This window comes from Aulostomus chinensis, chromosome 8, assembly GCF_037954235.1.
Source record: "Aulostomus chinensis isolate RoL2024-O1b breed Wild chromosome 8, RoL_Achi_v1.0, whole genome shotgun sequence".
In the NCBI taxonomy this organism is placed as follows: Eukaryota; Metazoa; Chordata; class Actinopteri; order Syngnathiformes; family Aulostomidae; genus Aulostomus; species Aulostomus chinensis.
In genome coordinates, this window is record NC_141327.1 from 23,059,011 (window position 1) to 23,079,480 (window position 20,470).

At 41.8% G+C, this 20,470-nt stretch overlaps 1 protein-coding gene across 3 annotated transcripts; it reads left to right on the forward strand.

Moving 5' to 3' along the window:
- The first annotated feature begins 1,339 nt into the window (after window positions 1-1,339).
- Window positions 1,340-18,774, forward strand: smad1 (SMAD family member 1). 3 transcript variants are annotated; one of them, XM_086211763.1, is made up of 9 exons: window positions 1,340-1,384; window positions 1,504-1,590; window positions 1,706-1,843; window positions 10,212-10,753; window positions 13,436-13,699; window positions 13,813-13,938; window positions 15,607-15,828; window positions 16,056-16,312; window positions 17,253-18,774. In XM_086211763.1, exons 4-9 carry the CDS (start codon window positions 10,354-10,356, stop codon window positions 17,394-17,396), a joined length of 1,413 nt encoding a protein of 470 aa, XP_086067889.1. In that variant the 5' UTR covers window positions 1,340-1,384; window positions 1,504-1,590; window positions 1,706-1,843; window positions 10,212-10,353; the 3' UTR covers window positions 17,397-18,774. The 3 variants fall into 3 exon arrangements, with proteins under 3 accessions (XP_086067889.1, XP_086067891.1, XP_086067890.1); XM_086211765.1 differs by having other exon boundaries at window positions 1,341-1,384; window positions 13,813-13,929; XM_086211764.1 differs by having other exon boundaries at window positions 1,356-1,384; window positions 1,504-1,843.
- Window positions 18,775-20,470: the final 1,696 nt, after the last annotated feature.

Sequence of the window (20,470 nt, forward strand, 5' to 3'; positions counted from 1 at the left end):
AAGTGATTGTGTCTTCATCTTTAAAAAAAAAACAACCCCACACATTTATCTGTAAATCACTTAATATTATGGAAACCAGGACTGCAATGCAATGTGCTAATGGGAAGATAAGAGTGAAAAAATGAACTTAAATGCTTTTTTAAAAATCAAAATAGTTATAACATGTCTGTGCACGTTTTACAATACCTAAACCTCAAGGATTTGTGCAGCCCTTTTTGTATAAAAATATATTTCCCGGTAACCTCTATTGCAGTTTCATGACTGTTGATAAAATGCAATAAAACCTGATAGACGCTGTAAAAAGTAGTTCTCCTCTCTCCAGCAGCAGCGGGGTTGTAAATGTGTGTGTGTTTTAGTTCCTTCACACGAAAAAGTTCGGGGAACCTTCTCTCTCCTCATCATCATCATTAACATCATCATCATCATCACCGCCCTCCCTCCTCCTCTTCTTTTTTTTCACGTGCAGCTCGCTCCCGCCTCACTCAGACATTCTGTCGCCAGCGCCGTGACGTCACCTGCACCAGGAGCCTCCTCCGCTCTGAACAGTTTCCCTCCGCTCGTCTTCAAGATAATCTAGTTCCCCTCGCCGCGGAAACCCTGAACTTGAACAATGACTCTGCAGAGCCAAAAAAAGGGGTGTGTTGTGTTTTGTGTCTCATCAGTAGAGACTTCTGATAAAATTTCCATGATTCAGTCTGTCCGGTTTTATACAAATAGGCTATTTGTTGTGTATTTGTAGTTTAATATTGTACATTCTTTAATTTTCAAATAAGGATTTTATATCTGTCATAGGCAGTAGAAGTAGCTTATGATATTTTATAGCTGTGTTGGGCTTATATACAATTTAAACATTAAACAGCATTTACATGACTTTTCAACGTTTGATGTCATTCTTTTGGAGTTTGTTGTGGATGGAGGGGGAAAAAATGTGGTTCTCCTATTGCATAACAAAGAAGCCAACTGTAATTCCTTGTTAAAAATGTGAAAACATTCTCACGCACGTGCATGCCTTGATTTAGCTCACCTGAGGAAATGACAAGTTGTGTCCTCTGCTGCTGCCCTGCCTGGAGGCTATTCTCATGCATTAGCATGCATTATTAATGAGAGGTTAGAACTGGCAAAGTTTAACTCTTGATATCACAAATTATGCCTCCATATGCAGAGGAGGGCCAGCCTGCACCAGGTCTGAGCTGCTTATTTGCAGCCTGCGTTAAATCGTTGGGGTGAAAAGTTGAAATGAAAGCATGTGTAAACTTGTTCCTGTACTCGCCCTGATCTGTGACACTTTTGTTCTCCTGACAACATAAATAGTGCTTATCATGACAATCAAAGCAAAAGTGGAACTGAGAGGCAGCTGAGTAGTGCAGATAAACCAGACTTGCATGTGAGTTCCATGAGAATTTTTTTTTTTAAAGAACGTTTCAGCATAGCGTTAAATGACAGCCTGTGTTTAGAAGACATGTATAGTAATCCTGGCTTTTCTATTTGCACTCATTTCTTCAGCTATGAGGTGATGAAGTGGGAAAGGAGTGATCAAAAAGCTCCCTCATCAGATTTCACCACCTTCAACAGGCAGCCGAAAGAGGACTGGTGAGTCTCTTTGAATCTAGCTAGAAAACAGCTTTGTCTCAGAGTTACATAATCAATCTTTGAATGAAGATTTTGGATGTGTAAAAAGTAGGTCTTGTTATTGTCGGGGCTGCAGCCCGCGGCGTGATACTGGCGCTCAGCGGAGGGTGAGGCGGCCCCGCGACTCACTGACGCCAGGCCAAGCAGACCCAAGACGGGCAGAAAGAGCATACAAGAGGGTACACAGCCACACCGAGTTGCGGTGAAAGAAAAGGTACAGTAAACTTTTCATGTTTTTTAAACTTTCCACACGTTAAATGGAAAGTTTCTTTACGTCGCTGTGTTGCGTTCGGCTCTGTAGGAAGTCTCGTAGAGCCTAACGGTTCTCCACTTAGTAGTGTCAGATTGTACTTTCAAACTCCCCCCCTTTTACTTACAGTAACTTCTCACTCTGATCTTGCAGATTTAGCCTCATTAAGACCTTTAAATTGAATTGTTTGATGTAACAATACAACAATATGCAAACTGTAGCCATACACAATCACGCAGGTTGTCTTGATGTGTACTAAACTCTTGAAAACTATTGGTTTTTAATGATAATATTGTGAAAGGGCTGCAATTGTGCATCAAAAATACCTCTTAAGTGGTGTTACATCACCCCAAAGCAAGGGGAAAGTTTTCAGCTGGAAACACAGGTTTTCCTGCTGTTATTAAAACCTGCTCTTTTGATTGATAAAGCTGCAGGGTGTGATTTAAAAGATGTTGGTTTTTTTTTTTTTAATGTCATACTCGTACTCCTTCAATGTGAATTCTACACTTTAATTATGGCAAAAGTAATCATGTAAAACGCAAACCTACTATTATATTTGCTGCTCAAGAGCTATTGATTCACAAGTCACAGGATAACAACGAATCATTGCTAAATGTCTCTGAATCAATGAAGAATCATGCAGTTTTAAAATATCCTCTGACCGCAAAACCTCGAATGCCATAATTTCACTAAAATGCCTTTTTTTTTTTTAGAAAAACTTTTTGTTCATTGTTGTCTCGCAGACACTTGCTGAGGCTATTTAAACCTTACCAGTGTGTCCCACGGGCCATGTGTCCTGTGGGTGGTTTTTAGCTATGTCAGTTTGTTTATGAATTTGTGTGTCTTTTGAGTGTGTGTGTGTGTGTGTGTGTATGTTTGAGCCAGAGAGAGAGAGAGAGAGAGAGAGAACTACAGCAGCTTAAGCTAGATCTCCTGACATTATTGAAGATGACATATCAGATTACCCAAAGGACAGGAATTTGTCCTTGTCTGTGATTTACTCCCAATTGTTTTATCGTCTTGCATTTTCAGGGGTATGCGGCTTTAAATTTTGTTTGAAAATGTAAGAAATTGTGTTTTTAGGGGATTGAAATGTCAGCATTTTGCATTTTTGATGTGCAAAAGACTGAATATCTATATCAATCAATCTATCCATCTAAATGTAAAGGTAGATGTTGTATAGGTAAACTCCATTCCTGTAGTCAGTTACAATGGTAGTAAAAAGTGTCAAAACCCTTCTGTGTGCGTCTGTCTGACCCAGACAACAAACTGTGCCATGTGTCGGGGTGAGGTGTCCATCCTAACACAACACAAACCCAACACTGAGTGCCAAGCATGGTTGAGATAGCTGCTTGAAACCCCATGTGTTTGCTAGTTGTGTCCTCTGTGTGTGTGTGTGTGTGTGTGTGTGTGTGTGTGTGTGTGTGTGTGTGTGTGACAAAATGGTAGTAGCACCACAGTTTTTTTGGTCGCCGGATGTTTTCTGGTTTATGCTCAAAAGTGACGTGACAGCTGGATTTGTCTGACACTGTAACCCTCACCAGCTCAAAGCTATTGGTGTTTGTGGTGATAAGTGACCCCCTTTTTAGTCAAAGGAGCTTCTCAGGTCAGTGTTTAGGTCACCAAGAGCAGCAACTCATGTCTGTAGTTATTTTAAGATTTTTCTTTTCTTTTTTCTAAATGCCAGGCATTAGGGCACGGTGAGTACATTTTTGGTACTGCCCGAAATGTAGTTGAACCAGATGAACCGGACCGTTTCTACACTCAATGTCACTACTGAACCTGATATTAGAATAATAGTCAGCATCAATGAAATGAATATGTTTAAAAATAAACTCCTGCTGTGCACACCGTCTGTCTCAGACGGGTCCGACTGGCACTAAACATGAGAATGCCTAGACCACCTTATAGGTCGCTCCATCTTAAGTGAGCCTGCTAGTGTGGAGGTGGAGAAACGGTAACGATTTCTAAGAGCTGGACTGGGACACTGAGGGGGAGTCTAACCTGAGGGTGACAATAATGCACTACCACAGATGCCAACCGTTGTAAAAAGATAACTTTTTTTGCGCACCTTGTAGTTCTCTGCTCAAGCTCTGCACTGTATATATGGAACTATTAAAGAGAAAGAATCGAAATCAGATTAACCAAATAGGAGTAGGTGGTTCTAAATATATATATATGTATGTATGTGTGTATGTATATATATATAATATATGTATATATATAATATATGTATATATGTATGTATATAGATAGATAGATAGATGTGTGTGTTTTAAAAAAGACCAATATCTGCAGATATATGAAGTGCATAGTGGAGTTATGTGTCCCTACTATCAAATCCACTACATAGTTAATACAGCAGGCTGCAGTGACATTGCTCTGATTTGTGAGTGAAGAAGACTGAAACGCAGCCATGTAGTGTCACTGTTGACTCCATAATCACCCTTGAAGGCACTTAATCATGAAGTGGTCTGTGAAGAGACCAGATATGTAAGTGTTCTCCATCTCTCTCTTTCTCTCTCCCTCCCTCCCCTCCATCTCTCCCTCTCTCCCCCTCTCTCAAAAACACTCACTCGGCCTAAGATCTTTGGCATCGCCGTCTCGCTCACTCTCCCCCTGTCTTCCTCTCTCTGCATCATCCCCTTTCTTCCTCTGTCTTCCTCTTTATCTATCGCTCTCTCTTCCTGCACTCCTCTGTTTATAGCCAGTGACTCCATTGAGCAGGGGCTAATGGAGGCCCCATCCAAGACCCTGCTGATAAATAATGTAGCGTCTTTATAATGCTCCATCCCTGGGGAGGGTCCAGAGCATCATTACTGCCTCTTCCTCCTACACAGCCAAGGCCTAAATTGATTAACCGACACTGGAGCAGTGCAAAATGATCCATGGGGCTAGTGTAGTGGCCAACAGCTCGCACCAGGTGGGTCAAACCCACCGCCTGTGAGCGTCGCATGATTCCACTCTTGTGTTCCCATTAGTCCAAGTTTTTTTTCCAGTGGGCAAACTAATGGCCATAACGAGCTCCCACTAACGCCGTAGCGAGAGAGCATTGCTTGGACGGGGCTGTAGAGAATGTCGGAGTGTTTTTATGGGGCTGTTGTGTAAATGATGGTGTGTGTTTCAGCTTTTATAGGGAGGAGAGCAGCGGCCAAGGCCACCGCAGGCATCTGTCTGACTCTTCATTGACTGTGTTAGACATGGATTACGAGGCTCGGAGACTGATGACTACATGCAAATATTTGTACTCACCGTATTGACTAATAAGTGAAAATAACTAGGATTCAATTATGAACCACTGGAGTTAAATCCAGCAAGTATGAGCCAGATTTTTAAAAGGGAGAGTGGGCTCTCATTTTGCAGCTACAATTATTCATTCATTCATTACCTGCTTACCACTCAAATTTATAAATATTCTGTGGTTTTCAACCTCTCAAATGTGAATATTGCCAACCAAATTATGTAATTATGTGTTTTATGTAACTGCAAATGCAACATCTTTAGAATCTCCTTCCAGAGAAAACAAGCACTTTGAAGACATCACTCTGGGCCCCAGCAAATATGTTCTGTACTTTGAGGCCTTATATGAGTGTAGGGGGATGGGAACTGAGAACTGGTTTAGAACCGGTCCTAAACGGTCTGAACCATTTGTATTTTATGCATCCTAGCTTATAGATTTCTCTCATCAGTGCCAATGGAGTGAAGAACCAGTCTGGAGTGCAGCTTCACTTCATGGAGAAACAACACCGCCAGGTGTGATATCTGGACTATTATCTTTTCTTGTAACTTAAGCAATGTGCTGAAACACCTTTCCACACGACATGCACTTGAATACCCGGAGTGCAGTGCCTCTGCCTCCCAACTGAGTAGCACATTCTACATCAATATGTTTAAACCTTAAATAAATAAATACTTTCAAAATATTTCTCTAGTTTCATTTATTTTGATGACTTAAGTCTTATACAGCTAGCTGGACACTGGCTCCATCTCCTTAAGCGGAAAGGAGTGTTATTTATGTTCAGATGCTTTAAGGCGGACATCCTTTCTCTGAGTAGGATCACCCGTCCCTGCCTGCAACCAGTAGAGCTTTTTTCACACCTGAGTCCCATGCAGTCTTTCCTCATCTGTTTCTACACTGTGCTCTGAGAATCAGTGTTGGCCTGCTTTTCTGTGCGGAAAAATTGTTCAGGAATCAATCAGAGAATTGATAAAGAACTGCACCGCTAAGCAGAATTGACACTGGCATTGGTATCAGTAAGTTGGTATCAATCCCCATCCCCATATGAGCTAAATATAGTTGTCAGATGACTTAAATACTGAACATTAAATAGATGTTGCCGCACAAATGTGACTACAGTATTGTTAACAGAACCGATTCGTGTGGAATATTTCAAAAAGCCTTTTGTAAAGCTGTTTTTTGTCATCCTAGTCTATACATAGGCAAGGAAACAGGGAGGCACACAGGCATATTTATATTTTGACTGCCTTCTAGACAACTCTAAAGTAGCATTGTCCAAAGAACCAACACAAAGCCATATCAGGCCCTTCAAGTGAGGATGCGGTCAGACCAGCTGTCAGATATTACTAACTCAAAAGGTGGGAATTACCCCCTATACATGGTCGCCAGCTGCAGTAGTAATGACAATAGAGGGATACTTTGGAGCCTGGTCCAGATGTTAGAGTGCAGGACTTCCTGGAGTCTTGTATCTGAAATGGATTAAAGGTTGTCCTTCTGCAGCTAGTCCTGAACTTGCGCTGATACTGTTGGCTGTCACCAAGAGGCCATCAAAGCATCAAAAAGTCTCTGTATGTCTGGGCGGTGACCCTGCTACCAAGATGATTTTGCTATTTTGGCCTTTTGAACTTTATCTTGTATTGTTATGCTCCATATGCTCCAGCGCGTCTGCTGCTTTGTGTGAAGATCCGCTGAGTCAGTTTTACATCAGACAAGGTCAAAATGTAGCGTGATACATCAGCTTTAGCAGATGTTTGTCCATGTGCTTTTTTTCATTGTGTGTTGTTTGAATTAAACAGCTTGAAAATATGAATTAAAAAAAGCAATAGCAGGAGTACTTTGTCGATGTTGTTTTCATGATGTTCTTTGAGTCAAACAAACGTGAAGTCAACTTTTATACTTTCCTGGTGGAGGGAATTTTGTGTGATCCGGTCAAATGACTAAAACCAAGATCATGTTTTAGGTCTGGCACTTGTAAAAACAAAAAGAAGAAGAAAAGTAAACCAATTAATGAAAATAGATATTGAATAAAGATAATTTCTTTTGATACCACAGGAAACCTTTATACATCACAGCAGTCGAGTGTAAGCAGTCCTCTGTGTGTCGGCTTGCTGTCAAAGAGAGAGGAGAGCAGGGAAACGCAGCCAACAACATTGATCCTGCATGCAGTTAAACAATGGCAAATATTTGGTATCAATATGCATCAGTTAGGGATGCTCAATATATCGGCATTTTAAATCCATCTGTCTGTAATTTTTTTTTTTTTAAACTGAGCTTCTCACCATCTAGCTTAGCATTGCTATTTTGTTATTTTTGATTAGAACAATCAACACATGATTCATTTGACTTTTCAGCTAATTTATTTAATTCAGACCAGGGTCTTATATGACTCTATATTCTAAAAGAAAGGTATCAAATAGTGCCTTGCTGGTCCTGATACCAAACCTCAGGTACCATACATGGCACAGGTATTGAACTTTTGAAACAAAAGGCAGCATTTATGGGGCAATAGTCGGTACATTCTGAAGCAACACCACAGAAATACAAGGCCAGCACACATGCCACACCCACTGTATTTTGAAGAGCAACCACTGTGTAGAGAGCAAGAAAGGAAGATAAAAGTCAAGGGTGGTCAGTTTAGGAAACTCCCTTTTTCCCCCCCGTTCCCTGCACCTGTGGAAAATCCTGCAGGCATCAGCAGAAGGAAGTGATGTCGTTATTGTGCTGGCGATGAAAGATATGAAGACATAACTACACAACCTGTTTCCTGTTCCTGTATGTGGTGGAGATTAGTGGTCTTCAGGTGTAGCAGGGGGGTGATATTGTACACATTCCTACACACTCACACACACACACACACACACACACACACACACACACACACACTCAGACATACCCTTGTCTACCCAACTCTCCTGCCTTAGTTACCCAGCATCACCTTTTGAATGAGCCAGTGTGCTTTGGGTTGCTAAGTATAGGTGTAAGTTGTAATGAGCCTGTCAGTGGAGTTGGCAATATTAGTGACCGATGCCTCCACAACACACACACACACACACACAGTAAACAGCACCTGCTCTCATTAAACTTACCCGCCTATTTGTCAGTATGATGTTGCCTACACATGCATTTGCTGACAAAGATAGAAATCGCTATTCATCCCCTAATCTGAAGGGCCAAGAATAACTACTGAGCAGTCTTCATGATGTATTTGTTCCTGCTCGTAGGAAATCCAATATACTGCAGGCTTTACTGTCAGAGAGTGATGCATCCTCAGCCGTGGGTCAGTAGGGACATAAAGGCGCTGGATTTCTGACATGCTGTTTATTTGATTCTGGCCTTGCCTCTGCACATTTATGTCCCTAATTGCATTCAGAGAAACTTGAAAAGATGGAACAAGGAGAGCTCAGTGCCGTCTTGTTTTCCCTTTTAAAAGCTAGAATGCGTGTACCTCCTGGCTACTGAATTGCTCCTGTGGGACCCAAGTGAATGGACACATTTATCCTGGGGTCCACATGCACTTCCTTTTTATTGTCCCTCACATTGCCAAATTCCTGACCAGGACTAGTGTTTGTTGGTTGGTGTTGAACGTTTTTTTCCTCAGCAGGCTATTCACTGAAAGGCTCCTTCCTCTGAAAAAGACAGGCGTTTGGTCAAGCGAGATGTCAGGAAAATGAAAAAAAAAACTTAGATCTATGTAAGTTAAAAAAAAACAAACACATAATCAACATGAATGCAATGAAATTAATCACTTGGCTAGCTATTTGTAGCTTTGGAGGGGCAACAGGTTGTTGTGGGTTTGATTCCCGCTTCCCCTACCACCACCACCACTACCATCCATATGTCAAAGTGCCCTTGGCCAAGACTGAATCCCAAATTACTTCCACTGCTGAGTTCAGCTCTTTGCAGGAAAACTACACAACTGTTGATGTGCAAGTGTGAGTATGAATAAATGGTGCAAGAGGCAAATGTGTTTTTTCCTACTGTTTTTTTTTTAAACAATGTCAATATACTTATTTCTTGAATTTTGTGGTATTGAGAAATGATTTAGAGATAAAATAACTATATGGGAATACTGGTTTTGGACCAATACAGTGAATTAAAATCCATGAAAGAGAAGTATTTGAATATACAGTGTGTGAAATATTTGTATATATAGCCATGCAGTGTCATATTATCATGTGTTACACTTTGTGTTGCAGGGTGAATTGTGTCAAACCTACAAATTTCTCCGTTTATAAAAGCTTGGACCTCGTTACCTCTGGAGGTGGCGTTTAGGTGGTGTTTTTCTGTCTGTTGCTGCAAAATATTTGAGGCTGTATTTGACCAAGTTTGTTGCAGCGGTGTTAAATTAGAGAGAGGTTTTGTATGCACTTCACCTACTATCTAGTTGTGATGGTTTTCTGTTGTGTCGCACCTTAAAAGTTGTCCAGAGATGGGATATCGGATCAGGAATATTGGAGTTTGGTGCAGGTACAGAAGTTACTCACAGATGGGCTGGTTTCATTCATTCATTGTATATCGGATATCCAGTGATGATCTCTAATAGCGTAATCGCTGCTTGTGTAGTGTTGAAGTGCCTACTTCAGTAAACAGCTTGCAAAAACAAAGAGAGAAGCACTCGTGACTCCTGAAGTAACTTGGGATTGAATCTGCAGTTTGAAGAGTTGTTGAAAAGTTAAGCTGAATAATTTTGCTGTGCTTGTATCTTGATATCGAATTCATTTATAAAGCAACAGAATGATATTTTTGCAGACTCTATCACAACTTTTAACAACCCATGTAATGCTCAGGAGTTATAGTTATTGCTGTAATGGTAATGTGACGAGCCATACGGACGGGAAGCTATCTTGAGAATGTTTGAGGCTGACGTTCTCTGGAGAACATCCGTTATGACTCCTGTGCCAGTTTCCCAGAAGTCACGACAGACATAGATATGACAGCTGGTGACATCATCAGGTCATCAGTGGTTGTTCTCGATGTTCAGACAACCTTCTGGTCATAGCTTTAATTTTCTGGGACACAGCAGGTGGGATTGATCATCAGAAGTGTGTGAGAGTTTAACGCTCTGATTCTAATCTACTTTTTCTTTTCTTTTAGACGAACGTGTTGCAAGCTGAGGAATATCTGAAACTCCAAAAAGCACAGATATCAACTGTTTCTCTCCTGAAACCGGACTGTTTTCCATCTGTCACTCAAACTTTGAACTGCAAGGAGAGGGGAGGAGGACATCTTGTCCAACATGAACGTGACCTCGCTCTTCTCCTTCACCAGCCCGGCAGTCAAACGGCTGCTGGGCTGGAAGCAAGGAGACGAGGAAGAGAAATGGGCTGAGAAGGCTGTTGATGCTCTGGTGAAGAAATTGAAAAAGAAGAAAGGAGCCATGGAGGAACTGGAGAGAGCCCTCAGCTGTCCAGGTCAGCCCAGTAACTGTGTCACAATCCCTCGCTCCCTGGACGGACGGCTGCAGGTGTCCCACAGGAAAGGCCTGCCACATGTCATTTATTGTCGGGTGTGGCGCTGGCCAGATCTGCAGTCCCACCATGAGCTGAAGGCCCTGGAGTGCTGCGAGTACCCCTTTGGCTCCAAACAGAAGGATGTCTGTATCAACCCCTATCACTACAAACGTGTGGACAGTCCAGGTAAATGTCATGTTCCTGAAATCATCAGGCTGACACAAGGGTGTGAGGCTGTGTGTCTACTGTAGAGCTGCTTCAGACTGGCAGTGATTCTCATATAGTCTCTTAGTTCTAAATAAGGTTGTGTGATTTTGGCCGACATAAAGGAGGAGAGTGAAATTGTAGATACAGTTCAAGTAGAGGCAATCCAACCAACATAAGTGGGAATCAAATAAGATTTATTTAAAAAAAGAAAGCAAGAAAAAAAGCCCATTTCTACCATAGTTTTTAAACATAGTAGCTGAATGTAATAATGGTAAGTTTGGATGTATTTAGTAGTAGTTGTACTATTCGTCTGTATTAGTGCGGTCTTTTTGAGCTTCAGTCAGCTCCAGTGATGGTGCGGGCTGCAAGTCTCTCGCACCTTTATTTTGGGGATCGGAAGCTGTATACTAGCAACGCCAAATCCCCCGCCCTACCCCGCCTGTCGCCTGTGGACAAGCACAGATTATCAACTATGATACAATTATCATTAGTCTCTGTGATAAGCTCATAGTATCACGCCTGCATGTCATACGAGTGCACAGAAGAGTATCATCTGCCTGATGGAGCATTTCTGCTCGGCGTGCACGAATGCGATCCCATGAGAGGGAGTCTGTCCTTGACTGGGTGTCACCTGTGGAGCTAGTTTCCTGCCTCTGTTTGGTCCGCAGTAAGACTTAGTCATCTATTATATCCGAACGATCTTCGTCATCTATATCAACACATCCTTCCTTACAACAGTTACCATGAGTTCACACTGTGGGTTGTCAAGATTTTAGAGCACGACTATGTTCGTACCCAGTAGGTAGAACTACCCTTGAATCATCAGAATATTGGGAGGTTTGATTGGTGCGGTGCAGGAAATAATAATAACACCTATATTCAAACTCTAAAATTGAACTAAACTCTAAAACAGAAGCAGTTGTAGCTTTTGGGTGATGAAATTAAAGGTTAATTTGTCTCTGTTACCAAGTGGTTCAACATGCAATAACTACTTTAAAATTCTTTTTAGTTTTCACATTTTCATTTTAGCTGTTTTTTTGGAGAGAAAAAAAATTCTGCTCTAGAATAATTTAGAGTTGTGTGGGGTTTTAGTTTTTATGTGTGCTGTAACGGTTTGTCCAGATGTTCTCTTGTTTTATTTCACTCCTCCATCTCTTTATCTTCTGCTTGTGCACCATCTCTTATCAGTGTAAAATGACCAGTGAAACCATAGCATATTTTATTCATCAGTTTGATTTGATATGTTTGAGCTTAACCGGGGCAGATGTGGAATCCAGAGTTGAGAGATTTTACTGAACCTCTTTAAATGCAAAACAAATTAAACACCATTTGGTGTATTACTAAGCAAAAAATGAGAGTCAGCTGACAAGATAGAAACAGCTGTGTGCCGGGTGTTAGAGTCAAGGGCTGTGTGTGTGTGTGTGTGTGTGTGTGTGTGTGTGTGTGTGTGTGTGTGTTTGTTCATGTTTGTGTAGAGCAGGAAATTCCATCTGGGGGAGAATGGGGGCTTTGTTTTGGGCATGCTCTGTAGTGCTGCCATTTTTCTTTTTTTCTTTTTTTTTACATTTATGCACACATGTACCACATTCAGACACACAGTATCACACTTTCATGCATGTTACAACTCACACACCCACGACTGCACACACAGATTTTCTGAGGACGACTGGAACAGGAAGCCAGTCGCCCACATACAATAGGAGGAAGGAGTTGTTGCCTGCCTTGCACACTTTTTGTTTTAGCAGCGTTGGGAAGACAGAGGGCTAAGGTGATCCAACCCCAGAGCACCTGTCTATCCACACTACCCCCCCCCCCCCCCCCGCATAATACCACATGCCTACGCACACACATCCTGTCAATCTCCTCTAACTATTCAACTAAACGCTACAGCTGTCCCGGCTGCTCCACAAAAAAACCTTTGAAATAAATGTCTACGTGGGTGCATTGGCCCACTGCAGCACACCTGCAGGAACACTGACAGCAGGGCAGGCGTCTAAAATTTCAACAGAAGCTTTATTTATCTGCACAAGTATTTATAGACACATGTGGAGCATATCTCTATGGTTTGTATGTACTGCACCTGAATAGCCCTCACATCAGCCAGGATATTTACTGCAAGTGATGAATTCCTCAAGAATGGCTGGCCTCAGAATGTCTTTTCACTGCAGAAATCTGAGAGTCTGGGCCAAATACTGCTGGCTAAGACCAACAGGCTAGAGGCTGACCTGTGGGGGGGGACAAAAAAGTAACAGGGACATCACTCTCAACTTAAAATGATGTAGACTTGCAGAAAAGAGACTTGCAGAAAGGAGAAATCACAGCCGAAACAAACCCGGTCCTTATAGAATTGGTATCTCCATCACTTTTGTGTGTAATTGTGTTGTAAGCTTGGGGAAATAAAATGCATAAAATCAATAATCGCTAAACAACCAGTCATAAATAAAGTTTGAGTATAGAAACTGAACTGAGAACCACAAAAAGCATTTAAGGTGTGCTGAAAGTATCTTTATCAAGCACACATGACTTGCGTTGATTTTTGGGGGCAAATCATGTTGGACATTCTTCATTGTGCTTTTACAGCTGCTTAAATGATCAAAGATCTCATTATGGCCTGCTTTAATTCTACTGCTGCTATGACATTTTGTGTCCCTTGGTCCTCAGTGCTGCCACCTGTGTTGGTACCAAGGAACAGCGAGTTCAATGCCAAGCATACCATGTTGCCTCGCTTCCGCAATCCTCTAAGCCAGAACGAGCCACACATGCCCCAGAACGCCACCTTCCCAGAATCCTTTGCTCAGGCCAACACAATGCCTTTTCCCCATTCGCCGGGGAACAGCTACCCAAACTCACCAGGAAGTGGCAGCAACACTACCTTCCCCCATTCGCCCTCCAGCTCCGACCCCGGCAGTCCATTCCAAATGCCAGGTGAGATCGGCAGTCATGAGCTTCGTCCTCCTCTTCCTCACTGATCCACAACATCAAACTTTGCTGACTATTGTTTTTTTGTTGTTTTTTTTCTGATTCCCTTTCTGATACAGAGACCCCGCCTCCTGCCTACATGCCCCCAGAGGAGCAGATGACTCAAGATTGCCCCCAGCCAATGGACACCAACCTCATGGCCCCACCCTTGCCCATAGAGAGCAACAACCGGGCAGGTAACCATGGTAACAGTACCCCTCCCACGTTCACATATGTCCTTGTTTTCACATTCATACCATCCACATAAACCTGCTTTCCCTGTACTGCAGGTGCTAAGATTTTTAAGAAAAACTGCAAACCTCGCAGGTGGAAGGATTTCTAGGAAAAGTGCAAAACCCCGTTGTTTTCAAAGTTGTTTTCAAAGTTGTTTTGGTGTTTTGTGGTCAAAACCTGAAGAGTTTGTAGAAATGAGCTGGGCTGTGTGAGCCCAGGGAAGCTCAGATCTTCTGCAAATGAAGCCAGGCCTCAGAACAGTTTTATGAGGCCTATAAAAGCCTGGGCTTATGTCATCGCTGCCAGTAGTAATGAGTTGAAACTCATTAAGGATAAGATTCACTAATTACCTCCAATTTTCTGATCTGAAGTGTGGTTCAATAATTGCTGCTATCTTAACTTTGTGGTTTTGCCTTTATTGTGTTAGAGAGACAAATCTGAAGCCTCATTTCCTGAATCCCTAATAGACACGAGCCACCTGACTTAAAGGGAGAGTCCTGAGTTTTTGCACTTATTTGTGAGAGGAAGAATTATATTTAAGATCTGGGAGCATTTCAGCATTACTGAAAGACTACAAGGTACGATTTCAAACAAACCTCCAAGGTAGCCAAACTTGGTTGAGCAAGAAGAGATGATAAGTCAAAATATTACTATTTAAAATGACTCAGAGAAATGCTTTGACACATTTTAATTGTAGCACCTTAATATAAATCAGTGTTTACTCAGCTTAGAGTGGCAGCGTCCTCTTATTCCCAGATCTCAGCAGTTCTTTTCTTTGATAGACAGAAAGAAACAGAACATAACAGAAATGTTCTTTAAATGGTTGTAGGACAAATAATAAGAAGCTGTTCCCATACACCAGTTTGATTCGTCTTAGGCCACATTGAAAAAAACAGCTGGGTTTTCGCCAGAACGCCTGCTTTCTGCACCTTGCGTTCAGAACACTCTTACCTTTTTATTATTAGAAACTCAAGATCCAAAGATTCTGCCCACACGTGGTGACAGCAGTCACAGGAAAAACCGTTGACATGTTTTACTTGAGGTGGGAATTTGGGGAGTTCTAACCCTTTTTCTTCCACAAGCTGCATCCTGTAGCGAGGAGCGTGTTTCTATTGTAGGCCGGCTCTGGGAAGGGCACAGACAAAACACACCTGCTAGCCAGTGCCACGCTACAGAGGAAGTTTGGAAGAAGTATGTGCTTAGATAAACATAATTTATTCCTCACTCAGAGAGGGTGAGGCCAGCTGGCACTGGCTTACCCGAGATACCAGGCAGGCACACAGGGCATGACCAGGCCTCCCAACTATTGCCTCTTTCACTGCTCAATAACGGCTAGCACAGAAACCACAGACAGTCTGCATGCTTAAGGATGTGTCTGCATTGATTTTAGTCTCCATAAATAGACAAATGTAGCCAGTGGGTCCAATATGTTCATTCAAATCACTGTTCTGGGCTACAGGGACAATGTGGAAGAAATAATTGTGTAGATGATGAGTGAGGTTTACAACTGAGCTTCTGCTGAGACAGCATGTCTGAACCGAAGGCTACACAGAGGAGTCTTAAACGTGTATTAAACGGGTCTGTGTCAGTACAATGCGCTCAGCTGACTCTTTTGACCTGTGAATGTGTTTCCTGTGCAGATGTGCAGCCCGTAGCTTACGAGGAACCCAAGCACTGGTGCTCAATTGTTTACTATGAGCTCAACAATCGCGTCGGAGAGGCGTTCCAGGCTTCCTCCACCAGCGTGCTTGTTGATGGCTTCACAGATCCCTCCAACAACCGCAGCCGATTCTGCCTCGGCCTGCTCTCCAACGTCAACCGCAATTCAACCATTGAGAACACTCGGCGGCACATCGGCAAAGGTGCAGTACACAAAGCTGTCAATGACTGCAGTGCATCAGGGCAAAATCAGTTTGTTTTATCGATCAATGTGAGTGATTGGGATCTCGAGTAGAACTGAACGATTACTGGTGTATTGATTGTAGATTAACCACAATTCTTCTGATGATGAGATTGTTAGCTCTGCATTTTTTAAATTTTATTTATTTTGGAATGACTTACACTACTCCCTCTTCCTGTTTCCTGCCAGGTGTCCATTTGTACTATGTAGGTGGGGAGGTGTATGCAGAATGTCTGAGTGACAGCAGTATCTTCGTCCAGAGTCGTAATTGTAACTACCACCACGGCTTTCATCCCACAACCGTGTGTAAGATTCCCAGCGGGTGCAGCCTGAAGATTTTCAACAACCAGGAGTTTGCCGAGCTGCTGGCCCAGTCCGTGAACCACGGCTTTGAAGCTGTTTATGAGCTAACAAAGATGTGTACCATCCGCATGAGCTTCGTCAAGGTAGGCTGCTCACAGCAACCCGTGCAGGATTTAAATTAATATGCTCACCTTAATAGGTCGAACTTCTGTAGTGTAGACGTTGTTTTGACACGTTGCTCTCTCATTGTACACCATTTATCAACAGCATAACTGCTGGTGATTTATAAATAAATTCACTTACCTCAGAGCTAACAGCATCACATATTCAGTTAGCTCTGTTTCTTTTCCCAGATGAAATGACAAATGTTGCCAGGAGTTCTTTTGTCTCATTAATATTAATATCATAATTGATGCCAGGCATAAATTAAAAGTAGTTGTTGTCGGGATTTTATTTCTCTGCAGGTTATTGTTGTCACAACTCCAACAGAGACGTGTGTCTTCTCTGTTGTGGATCGTGTCACATTGATCTCTGGAGTTGCCGTCGTCTGTTAAACTGTTGTCCTTATCTTCTATCGTATTCAAGTAGATCAGTTTAGGATGTTGGATTTAGAGTCTGACAGAAAAACATTTGGCAAATTTACAAATAACTAAACTGTTATTTTTTTATATGACTTATGTGTGAAACGGACACATTTTATCAGTGTTGCATTCCTCTCCTGCTGCTGTCTACGTTTGTGTGCGATCAGACTCGGGTCAGGTTCAGGGCAAAAACAGAAAAAAACAACTAAACCAAATCTGATACTGAGTTTGGAAAAGCAGCAGTTTTTCCAATTTAAAAAAAAAAAAAGAGTTTTGAATGGTTGCGAGGGGTTTTCAGATGGTTTATTGACCACATTTTTAAATAATTCTGCACTGCTCAAGAGCTCTGTCTTTTAGTTCAGCTAAGAATTACAAGATGGCTGAAACTGAGTCAAATATTACCATGAACTGAAGTAAAAACCTACTTTAGTTCATTGTTCAATAAATCAGGTGAAAGGTAAATCCATGCTTGGACTAAACCAGGTGTTCCCATGTGTTCCAGGGCTGGGGAGCCGAGTACCATCGCCAGGATGTGACCAGCACACCCTGCTGGATTGAGATTCACCTGCACGGCCCGCTGCAGTGGTTGGATAAGGTTCTAACTCAGATGGGCTCCCCCCACAACCCTATATCCTCTGTGTCCTAGGCTTCACTGTCTGTACCCCAGAATTTTGGTCTAAGTAGCAAGAATAGGGGAGAGCTGGTCCCAGATCAGCTGGTGGTTCTTCTCAGATCTGCTTGTTTTTTTTAACTAATGAAGTTTTGAAGGAAACCTCAGCTGACCTGGGACCTGTAAGGTAGGATGGGTTGGTTTGTTTTCTACTTGAAGGACGTCTGAATTGGGCACATTCACAGACTGGGAGAGGAGTAAGCAAAGTGAGCATGATGCAACTGGAAGATACTTGATCTATGTGACCAACTGTAATAATCCAACCATCACACTCATCATGACGCAAGTATCCTCCCTGATCTTGCTCCCACGACTTCTCCTTTTCATCGTTCTATTATTCTGACTCATGTTTGCATCTAAATATTCCCTCTGAAATCCAGATATACATGTGTGGTTACCGTAATTATGGGACATTCCAGGCCACCACAATTGCAGTCTGCCGCTCTTTACTGCCTGACTGCAATGAAGTTGGCATGAAATGTACTTTTGACCTGTACAAAGTTAGCAAAGGCTTGGAGGATTACCAGTATGACTGACAAATTTTTCATCATCTCATTGAAAAATAATATGAGGGCAAAACTAGGACGGGGGAGTGCTTTTAGAGTTTAGGGTGGGGGTTCTGCGCGGGGCATGGCACGAAAAGGGCATTTCAGATTTTAAAAAATGACTAATGTTTAAATGTTGCTCATCTTGTGTTACACTCGTGTTTCCGATTAATTTTAATGAGAAAAAAAAAGAATCGTGTTTAGATATATTCACTATTAGAATATGTGCTGTGCAGCCTGGTTTTGGAAAGCATAGTTTGGTTAGTGTAGCGCTACACAATTATGACTGGTAGCAGAGGCAAAGACATGTGCAGCTTCTTTTGCCCCCCATACTGTATTCATGACAGCAAAATCAAATACTTAGTCACATTGAGGACGTAAATATCTCAATAACTTCCTTCTCTTATTACATCAACTGAGCAAAACTCATCAAATGACTGTTATGGGAAAATGTTGAGCATTCAAATTTTAATTGGGTGTCCATTTAATAGGGTATCCATTTACTGATGTCCTGATGACATTTTTTTTTTTTTTATAAAATATTTTGCCGTACATTTCTTTAATGCTTTGAGCAATCTTACTTGCTTTTAATCTGTCATACTCTTAACATTCTTTTTGTATTTTTGAAGATGTTTCCTGTCGCGTTTGTCTGCACTTTCAAACATTGCCTCTTTTTTTTTGTAGTTGTTTTTTTTCTCCTTTACTCCTTTTTCAGTTTTTGCTCAGTAAAACTCCCAGAAAAGCAGTTTTATTCCATGAATATCAAGTCTCTACTGGAAGATTCAAATAAATTTGTTTCATTACTTGCAGTATTTTGTCTTTTTTCTGAACTGGGTGTGTTTGTGTTCATGTGTTTAATTATAGGTCGCCCAATAAGAAAATACTCATTGTGGTCTTGTCAGGGACTTTCAAAAACTTCAACCGAACTCTGTTTACATGTATTTATGTGTTTAGAGGTAGACCTTCAATTAGAGAGGCGCAACAATTACAAGAGATTCTGACTGTTAAACGTAATTGCATTTTCCAGTAGATTGCATTGAAAATGCATCAAAATATGTTTGTCTTTTTTCTCTTTTTTTTTTTTATGGGACCCTTTGTGACAATCCTGGAACAATTACAACCAGTTTACAGGAAGTTCCCCTGGAAATCACTGGCTATGCCGAGTTTGGCACTGCAGCCTCTCTAGAGTTCGGATGTTTCTTCCAAATTTCACAGCTAGTGACTTTTGGTCTAGTGACAAGTGCTCTCTCTGCCCGATTGATTTAATGGTTTAATCTTTATATCCATCTTATTGAAGAGTAATGTGAAGCATTCACTAATAAAAATGATTTTTCAGAAGAGGCACCAGCTATAAAGTCTGGATGAATGCTTGGTTTTGCTATAATAACAGAATTATCTGGTCGTTTTTTGTGCTTTAATTTGATAGCTGACTTTATAGAGATGGTGAGATGAGATGGAGAAAAAGAAATGGAGAATGTTAGGTCTGTAATGGTGCAGATACTGCAGATCATTTTTAAAACCACCAGGCGTCTTCTTTGTTTCTAAAAACAAAAATCGTCACATTCTGGTGTTGAATAAAATGCCTCAAATATAAGCCTGCTTTTTTCTTAATCATGTATTTGTACTTGGAGTCTTACAAGCTAACTACTTACACGGGTGATACAGTTTGAGGCAAATGTGTGAATAGCTTGAATGAGGAAAATGATGGGGGCTGCATGGTGGTGCAGTGGTTAGCACTGTGGCCTCACAGCAAGAAGGTCCCGGCTCGGGCACGAGATCTTTCTGTGTGGAGTCTCCATGTTCTCCCCGTGCCTGCGTGGGTTCTCTCCAGGTACTCCGGCTTCCTCCCACCGTTCAAAGACATGCAATTTGGGGACTAGGCTGATTGATACTCTAAATTGACCGTAGGTATGTGGTACTGGTAGTGAGTGACCAGCTGTGACTGGTCGTTCGTCTCTGTATGCTGGCCCTGCGATGGACTGGCGACCTGTCCAGGGTGTACCCCGCCTCTCGCCCGTAGATGCTGGGATAGGCTCCAGCCCCCCCGCGACCCTTACTAGTAAGGAATAAGCGGAAGATGACGATGGATGGAGGAAAATGATGTTGCCTTTTTTTATATTTACATTTACAGACTGTCTGCTGCGAACAAGAGAGACAAGTATTGATGCAAATACATACACACACTAAAAAAATAAATTCATCAGACACTAAACCTGCACATCAAAGGTTTTTAAATGACCAGACAGGTTTGCTATATCACAACTAAGTTGTAATTTGGTCAAAACACAGCATTAAGACCCCAATTATTTCTGCTTGGATGGTGCTGTGTGTTAAATGTCAATTCATGGGTTACTCTTCTGGAAATGTGGTAATTGCCATACTGCAAACTGATGACAATTTAACATTTGAGAAAAGTAAGAACGTATCATAGAACTAGGAAAAGGATGCAGCTTGTTCAGATCCCACTGTACAATTATGTTCTGCTGCCATCTGCTGGCCGGCCTT